The 9,440-nt window shown below is 42.9% G+C and overlaps 2 protein-coding genes across 2 annotated transcripts; one reads left to right on the top strand and one right to left on the bottom strand.

Annotated features, from left to right (window-relative positions):
- Positions 1-101: 101 nt before the first annotated feature.
- Positions 102-2,564, bottom strand: LYRM2 (LYR motif containing 2). The gene is made up of 3 exons (XM_072406743.1): positions 2,441-2,564; positions 1,652-1,792; positions 102-1,024 (listed from the first exon to the last, which is right to left on the bottom strand). The coding sequence occupies exons 1-3, from the start codon at positions 2,480-2,482 to the stop codon at positions 944-946; spliced, it is 264 nt and encodes an 87-aa protein (XP_072262844.1). The 5' UTR covers positions 2,483-2,564; the 3' UTR covers positions 102-943.
- Positions 2,565-8,096: 5,532 nt separating this feature from the next.
- On the top strand, positions 8,097-9,035 carry LOC140327584 (olfactory receptor 5G9-like). The gene has a single exon (XM_072406972.1). The coding sequence runs from the start codon at positions 8,097-8,099 to the stop codon at positions 9,033-9,035; it is 939 nt and encodes a 312-aa protein (XP_072263073.1).
- The last annotated feature ends 405 nt before the right edge of the window (positions 9,036-9,440 follow it).

The following is a 9,440-nucleotide window of genomic DNA, read 5'->3' as shown; positions in this document are numbered from 1 at the left end:
TTCAGCAGCCTTCTAAAACCAATTACAGCTTTTTAAACTAACAAAAAAACCCTACATTTTATTTTCTCTATTGATGAATTTTCAATGAAATTCATCTGAGATTTTTTTTCAAATGGCAAAGGGCACCACTTGAGAACGGAGAATGAACTAAATGTAGAATGTACTAAAGCAGTCACTTGAAGGTATCGAGACAAAGCTGTCTGTACTATCCAAGAATTGGTTGTTGAGGAACTTTTATGGGCTATGCCCCTAACATACAAAAGTTTATTGGTGTTTTTTTAGTATGAATACCATCATGTTCAAGTAGTCACGTCCACCCAGTGATCATGTGACAAATTGTATGTTGATAATAAAGGCACTTATCTTGACCACCTGAAAATTGGCATTCATCAAGATTCTGTTAGCTGTGTATGAAGTCTCCATAGCGGTATACCAGTGAAAAGCTCCTCCAGGGGGTGCTAGGGGTTCCTTGAGCAATAAACAGTTTGCACTTAACTGGTCATATTAAGTGACCCCAATGATCTTTTTGGCTATATGTAAGGGTGACATTCTTCTCATCGGCCAGCAACAATGTAAGAGGAATTCTTCACACTGACAGCCAAGCAAATATAATTAAAGCAGGGGGTTACCCGAAGACCCAAAAGTTATTTCAAGGTTTTCCCCATGTAAAGGGTCAAGAAAGATATCTCTAGACTGAAGGGAGCCATAAATCTGAGCACACATGAATAGTCACATGACTATGTCCCTGGGGTCCTCAGGTAGCTGTAAACGAGTCAATGTCCATCCATTCCCAGTGAAAATACCAGTAAACCAGCAAGTAACCATGGCTTCCAATGACTGGAAGATCATCCCAACCTTCTTTCCTCTCCTCCCAGGAACATGACCCAACTTCCTGTGCGGACACACACCGGAGGTCACATGACCACAGATGATTCCCGGGGATCTATGATCTGGCCAGCTTAAGAGCTCGCTCTAGTTCCTGCACTTGCTGCAGCCCTTGAGAGATCATCATCCGTATGGTGATCTGAGGAGGAAGAAAGGTGAATCAGAGGGGGTCAATCACACTCATCATCATTCAGAATTCCTGAACTGAAAGTGAATCTGAAGCTAAAAGTGTTTCATTTCAGTGTACAAAAATGAAAAGAAGAATTAGCAGAATGCTCTTTTCTATGGTAAAATATTTCCCCTCACTCACCTAAAGATAAATCCTCCTTCACTGATGTCTCACATGCTACCCCTCCCAGACATTGCAGATCACAGTAGGAGGAGCTCAGTGTTGTCAATTGTGAAATCAGTGGGCGGGACTGGGTGTGGCCAGTTGTTGATTGACAGGCTCGTGAATCAGCACTGATAATAGCCACGCTCCCTGCAACATTTTCTCCTACTACACTACAGCTAGCAGATTCAGCCCACATGAGAGTGACGAGACTGCTCCGAATTCAGCAGCAGTGCAGCATTGTTGTCACCCCATCACAGGATGCTGCATTAAGTATACTTTACTGGCAGGATCAATAGGTATTTCTGGGACTTTAGAAAGACAGATACAGTTATAATTAGGTGGTCCTGAACCCCCCCAATAGAAGGCTATGGTTGTACTATAAATAAGAAGTCCTACCATTCCTCCAGCATCCACCTGTGAGATATGCCTTACCTCTTCGCTGGCTGTCTGATTCCTCCGGAACTCATCCCGGGCCCAGTCCTTCATATAGCGCCGGTCTGCGGGGTCCGGGATCTGCCGCACAGCCTGGAGGATCCTGCGGTACAGGCTGAGAACCTGCTGCCTGAGGAGGAACTGTGCACAAAAATGTGAGCAGGGTCTATACAGTGTCCGTGCCTTCACAGATAATCAATAAAGTCAAGCTTAGGACCGCCCCTGGCACCATTATCCCTTACTGATTGGTCTATAAATGAACCAATCATTACAAAGAGGCTTCTGGTATTTGTCATTACATGTAATTATGGAATTAAACTCTAGGTGGCAACAATAAACCCTTCCAAGGATGGGAGGAGCTTTGTATCACACAGAGACCTTGGAGAGGTCACCAAACAGCCAATTGGATGCAGGCAAGGAGCTGCCCACCTGACATGTTTCGACCAATAGCAGAGATTGATCGTAGAAGATACTCTAAGCTATTGGGTGAAACACACTAAGGAGGGAGCCCGAGCCTCTTTGCTTAAAACAATAAAGCTTGTACAAATTAGGAGAGTGGAAATGTGACTTATGACATTCTACTGCATCTCCGTGAATACAGAACAATCAGTGTTGTCACCATATGACAGGAAGTGTGTTAGTGCCAGGATTACCAGGTGATTGTCACTTTAATGCCATGGCCTCACTTTAACCCAGGCTAGGGCAGTTCTAGGGTTAAGTTTCCAACACAAAGTGTCCCTTCACCCTTATATATTATGTAAAATGCCCCCACACATAACAATATCTCACCTGTCTGAGGCTGAGGGCAGCTGGAGGCAGCCTGGAGGACATCTTGCTGTCTGTCTGTCTGTCCTGCACTCCCCTCAGTATCCTTTACTTCTACTATCTTAATAATATGGTCCTCAAAGCCAGAGCCATTTTGCCAAAGCTTTTTTTCATAGACTCTTCGTTGCATTGGTCTCCAGAAACATGGCCGCCAAATCTGTCACTTCGATTGCAATGGGGTCGCCATTTTTATGAAGCGACATCCGCTACTGTGCGTCGGGATCCACGGCAAAATGGCGCCCGGTGAGTACGCACTCCCTCTGCTGGTTGGATGATATTATTGCAAGTAGTGATACCAATATTTTGTCTATATATTGTATATAATATGTTAATTCATATATTTTGTCAATATATTGTGTTGTTTGTATAATTCATTAAAGCTATTTATTTCATAGCGATTCGGGAATTGAGTGACAGTTTAAACACCTGAATACAGATCTCTAGTGGTCACAGGCGGCCCTACACATATCCGTCCTAATTCATTGCGCTGTAATGATACAAACTTACCACTTGATGGAGACATCGTACCATTCATTACTACTGCTCTATACATTGCATAGTGCAGGGATATAAATTTTATAAAAAGTAAATACAAAAGGCAAATTGGGGTCAGCAGAGAATACAATTATTTTAACGAAATGTTTTCTTCTTTATCTAAATACCTATATTTTTATGACCCCAATAAGCCTTTTTTTCCTGGATGTAATATTCATTTATGAATATAAATGATTAAATGGGGGTATAAATGGGGGTAAGTGAAATCGTACATTTAATGTAATAATAAATTGTTACTTACTTGACACAGTATGGTTTTGTACAGGACAAAAAATCACAAGCACTATTTTTTCTATGTAATAAAGAAGATTAAATTGAGTTGAAAATGACCAAAAGATATAACCAGCTGCAGGGACACACAATAGCCAGCAGGTGTCACGCATGCATCATGTTTGTGTGTAACTTTCACTTTCAGCCACCAGATGTCACCATAACCTGAACTTTGCATTTATTCAATTATTCAGAACTATAACTTGGATCTGTGTTGCCCTACAAGTTGCATTAATTGCCCCTTATCACAGCTGTGCACATTTCCCTCTTTTTAATTGGCATGACCCAGGTTTAAGATTAGGAACCTTTACATTCGGAGCTTTTATGTCTGTATTACCAAGCTGCTTCCAAATAATCAAGTCAAAGCCATTGCACGGCTCAATAAAAGTCAATGGGATTCTGCTGACTTACCTATGACACCTACCGGTATGTCTTCCAATTATGTCATACAGGAAAACACGAGCTACGGAAATCACCGAGGAAAAGGAGAGAAGACAATGGGAAGCCATAGAAGGGTCTACTGGGGGAGAGAGATGAAGGGGGTAAGAGAGAGTAAGGGTGAGAGAAATGGAGGGGGTAAGAGAGAGTAAGGGTGACATGGAGGGGGTAAGAGAGCGTGAGGGGTGAGATAGATGGAGGGGTAAGAGAGAAAGAGGGTGACATAGAGGGGGTGAGAGAGAGATGGAGGGGTAAGAGAGAGTAAGGGTGACATAGAGGGGGTGAGAGAGAGATGGGGGTAAGAGAGAAAGAGGGTGACTTAGAAGGGGTGAGAGAGATGGAGGGGGTAAGAGAGAGTAAGGGTGAGAGAGAGATGGAAGTTGTAAGAGAGAGTAAGGGTGACATAGAGGGGGTAAGAGAGAGTAAGGGTGAGATAGCGTGTGTGAGATAGAGATGGAGGGGTAAGAGTAAGTAAGGGTGAGATAGAGGGCGTGAGAGAGAGGTGAAGGGGGTAAGAGAGAGTAAGGGTGACATAGAGGGGGGGGAGAGGGAAGGAGGGGTAAGAGAGAGTAAGGGTGACATAGAGGTGGCGAGTGAGATGAAGGGGGTAGGAGAGAGTAAGGGTGAGATAAAGGGGTGAGAGAGAGATAGAGGGGGTAAGAAAGATTAAGGGTGAGAGAGAGATGGAGGGGGTAAGAGAGTAAGGGTGACATAGAGGGGGTGAGAGAGAGATGTAGGGGGTAAGAAAGAGTAAAGGTGAGATAGAGGGGGTGAGAGATAGATAGAGGGGTAAGAGAGAAAGAGGGTGACATAGAGGGGGTTTGAGAGAGATGGAGGGGTAAGAGAGAGTAAGGGTGACATAGAGGGGTAAGAGAGAGATGTAGGGGGTAAGAAAGAGTAAGGGTGAGATAGAGGGGGTGAGGGAGAGATGATGGGGGTAAGAGAGAAAGAGGGTGACATAGAAGGGGTGAGAGAGATGGAGGGGGTAAGAGAGAGTAAGGGTGACCTATAGGTGGAGAGTGAGATGAAGGGGGTAGGAGAGAGTGAGGGTGAGATGCAGGGGGTGAGAGAGAGATGGAGGGGGTAAGAGAGAGTGAGGGGTGAGAGAGAGATGAAGGGGGTAAGAAAGAGTAAGAGTGAGATAGAGGTGGTAAGAGAGAGTAAGTGTGAGATAGAGAGGGTGGGAGAGAAATGGAGGGGTAAGAGAGAGTGAGGGTGACATAGAAGGGGTGAGAGAGATGGAGGGGGTAAGAGAGAGTGAGGGTGTGATAGAGGGGGTGAGAGAGAGATGAATAGGGTAGGAGAGAGTAAGGGTGAGATAAAGGGGGCGAGAGAGAGATGAAGGGGGTAAGAAAGAGTAAGGGTGACATAGAGGGTTTGAGAGAGAGATGGAGGGGGTAAGAGAGAGTAAGGGTGAGATCGAGGGGGTAAGAGAGAGTGAGGGTGACATAGAGGGGGTGAGAGAGATGGAGGGGGTAAAAAAGAGTGAGGGTGTGATAGAGGTGGTGAAAGAGAGAGATGAAGGGGGTAAGAGAAAGTAAGGGTGAGATAGAGGGGGTGAGAGAGAGATGTAGGGGGTAAGAGAGAATGAGGGTGACATTAAGGGGGTGAGAGAAAGAATGGGTGACATAAAGGGGTTGGGAGAGAGTTGGAGGGGGTAATAGAGAGTGAGGGTGACATAGAGGGGGTGAGAGGCAGATAGAGGAGGAACCAGTGAAGGCAATACAATAACTTTCCCTGAATTTGGTGGATGTACAGGCTCATCTGGTGCCACCATGGTATCCTCCTAATCTTGTGCTAATTAACAATATATTTACGACATAATAGATTCAGCCATAATACCATAAACATAATAAATATAGCACGTTTTTCCCAAGAGAAATTAATTTATTGTAAAACATGGAAGTCCCATGGGAGAAGCCATAATCCTTGGGACACAAACTTTGTCTCTATGATTGATCTCGGGGGGGGACTGAAAATGTTTTATTAGGATAATGAGACAAATAATGATGGCAATGCCATGAATACACAATCTATAACAATATATATTTACAAGGGTGGCTCATCATTATTCCAGGTGTCCTCAGTAAACCCCACATGCACAATGACTCTATGTAATATTCAGATGTTATCCATATCCTTATTTTTTTTCTAATACCTTTGGTCTATTGCAGATAACAGGTAAGATGATAAATGATAGAGATGCAAAGAGCGGATAGGTTTATCTATTTTTCTTTAGATATACGTGAGTTTCATCACATCCCAAATTAAGATGCAACATAATGCACATTGATGCATTTTCACACAAAGGTGCAGGGGGAAATGGCAATGGTCTTTCTGCAAAGTCAACCCCCTCATACCATGACCATGCCCAAGGTATACTGTACCATGCCCAACCGTGATGTCTCTGCTCCCTTCTATTTTATCATTGGCTTGATGGTTAGAATTGTTTCTGTATATAACTACCCATTAATACTTTATCAATCCATTATTAAGCCTTATTAGCCTTACTCTAAGTGCTATACTCTGACCTACCCTAAGCCACCATCCCCTTCCACAAATGGTTTGCTTGATGGTCACCAGTCTTCTCTTCTGCCTAGGCCTTAGAGCCCGATAGACTATTGGTTCTTGATGAGGAAGAATCTGCAGCGGGGGAAAGTGGGTTAGGTTTAGTCAGGGTAAGGATAATGTGCATTTATCCTTTAAATCTGTACTTGTTTTTTGGTTTTGAGGTAGTCTGGGGCATATTGTTCTGTTGTGCTATCCACCAGCTTTCTGTGGAGAGTTCTAGAGTGCTGTATCAGAGCTTTGGGCTGGTCTTTCATGTTCATCTGTTAGAGCAATGTTTCTCAGCCAAGGGTCATCCAGAGGAGCAATGAGCAGTTTCTGCCTCCCTGGTCAGTATAAGTGACCCCAACGATCATTTGGGGTGACATTCTTCCCAATGGCCAGCAATTTAGGAGGAATTCCTCCCACTGACTACCATAATTTTGTACTGTGAGCTGTGGATATTGCAATTTTAACCATGGTTCCCTGAAGACCTGAAAGTCTCTATTTCAAGGGGTTTGTTCATCTTAAAAGGTCTAAAAACCCCTCAACCTTTTTAGATGGACAAACCCCTTGAAATAACTTTCAGGTCTTTAGGGACCATGGTTAAAATTGCAATATCCACAGCTCACAGTACAAAATTATGGCAGTCAGTGGGAAGATTCACTGATGGGCATTTTCTCAGTAGTTGTATCCAGCTTGAAAAATGCACAGATTTCTAGATTAGTCCTTCTCCTTTCCTTTCTTGTGTTTGGGTTGTGAACTAGAGCCTGGGAATGAGGGCTTTTGCCAATTGGGCTCAACATGTTCTGCCTTGATCTTAAAAAAGACCTAACACAAGCTGATTTCTGTAGGACCACCGCTGGTCTGGAGCTCCATTCCTTACTTGGTGTGGAGAAAACACCAGAACTGTTGCTATAATGTGTGCTATTTCTGCCTTAGTCCCAGGAGAAGTCCTAGCCCCATGCATGGAATGCAAACTTTTTGGGTACTCCACTCAGACCCCTTTCCACTCTTCTTTAATAAACTTTTAACATTATATACAAGGACTGGATTTCTGATACAGAACTGGAATAAGTGGACACTATTCCCATGGACACACCTTAATTCAGTTGGGGGTCCCACTTGGTTGGGTGAGGACACTTCCAGAGAGAATGTACTATAGCCCGCACTTCCTCCTTGTAGAGGTTCAGCCTCAGGTTTACACATATGGGCCCAATGTGTATTAGTAGCCTGAGGAAACATCTGGAAGGGTTGACCAACATACATACCTGTAACATGTATACAAATATAGATTTATTTATTATTTTGATTGTGCTGAAACTTGATGAATTAGTATCAGCATCATAGTATCAGCCGAGGGTGTAACAAGATATTAGGGGACCCCCCAGCAAACCCGGCCTCAGCCACCCCGAGAGATTCTGAGCTTCATCATCTTCCCATCTCTACAATGCCATCAGCTGCACGGCATTGGTCTACCTGCCACCAACTACAAACATTGGTACATTGTGAAATTTACTGACAGCTAATAAAGTATAGGTCATATATTTTCATTCACAAAGCATTTATGTACATATCTGTTAGTCAACCTTGCCCAAAATATAAAAAAAAATCCTCATAATGCACAAATCTGATTACAATGGATTCAGCTTCCTGGAGAGTTAACCTGCCTGTGGATCTTGTCAGCAAATTGCCATAATCTACATATAGACCAGTTCTCAGGAGGTATGGCTATTGTATATAATGATGTTTGATACGGAAAAGGATTCTCTTTCCAAGGCCTTAAATCTATAAATTTGTTTTTCAGCAAATGAATGACTTCAACCAAAGCCTGGTTGCTGAATTCGTACTTATTGGCTTTAAAAGTTTTCACAGTTTCAGAGTCGTTCTGTTCAGCAGTTTACTTTTCGTTTACATTGTCATATTTTATGGCAATATTTTCATTGTTGGTTTGGTGAAGGCAGTAAGCCATCTTCATACCCCCATGTACATCTTCCTTAGCAATCTCTCCATATCTGATGTCCTGCTAACCTCTGATATCGTACCAAACATGCTACAAATCCTGTGGACAGAAAGAGGAAATATCACCCACTCCAGCTGTATTGTTCAGTACTACTTATTTGGTTCTCTGTCAGCATTTGAGTGCTTACTTCTGACCGTCATGTCTTATGACCGTTATCTCGCCATTTGTAAACCTTTGAGATATTCTTCCATCATGACCACAGAACTTTGCCGTAACCTCATCGTCTCTTCCTGGATGGTCGGTTTTTTTCCCACATTCCCAGTGGCAGTTTCTCTATCCAATCTACACTTCTGTCACCGGAACACCATCGACCACTTCTTCTGTGATTTGGTTCCCTTCCTGGACTTGGCTTGCTCAGACGTTTCTACGGCCAAATTGTTGGCTTTCTCATTCTCATTCCTCATCACTTTCTTCCCATTCTTCTTCGTCCTAGTGTCTTATGGTTACATCATTTACACCATCCTCAGGATAAAGTCAGAGAAAGGCAGACAGAAGGCCTTCTCTACCTGCAGCTCCCATCTGGCCGTGGTGTCGTTGTACTACGGGACTCTCTTCATCATGTATGGGGTCCCTTCCCAGAAACAATCCATGAATATGAACAAGATGTTATCGCTTTTATACACCATTGTGACACCTTTCCTAAATCCAGTGATCTATTGCTTAAAAAATCAGGAAATTGGCAGAGCAATTGTAAACATTTTGAAAAAAATAACAAATGGTCTATGATATTGCTCCTTTGATAGTTTTGGCTTTGGCTATGGGTGAAAAAGCACATCAGGTAAAGGTTATATGAGCACCATCTAGGTCTACCGAGCTGCCTTCATGACGGCCTCCTCATAATAATGAACATTGAATAAAACGCCCTGTGGGCTTTCAGGGTTCAATAAATGGAGGTCCAGCTTTTGTTGCACAGTTCAATGCTGGGGTCAAGTGTTCCTTCAATGTGAAAATATTCATAATGGTGTCATATGGAGTGTCTGCTCTATAGTCCTCGGTGATTATTATTATTATTATTATTATTAATAATAATAATAATACCTCACAACAGTATGTTATTCTGGTGAGATCTTTTCCCGATATTGTCCATCAATATATTATAAGACTTCAATTGTTGAAAGTTCCCGTCCCTTT

This window comes from Pyxicephalus adspersus, chromosome 3, assembly GCF_032062135.1.
Source record: "Pyxicephalus adspersus chromosome 3, UCB_Pads_2.0, whole genome shotgun sequence".
Lineage (NCBI taxonomy): Eukaryota > Metazoa > Chordata > Amphibia > Anura > Pyxicephalidae > Pyxicephalus > Pyxicephalus adspersus.
The sequence above is the reverse complement of the archived record's forward strand: the minus strand, read 5'-3'. Positions and strand labels throughout refer to the sequence as shown.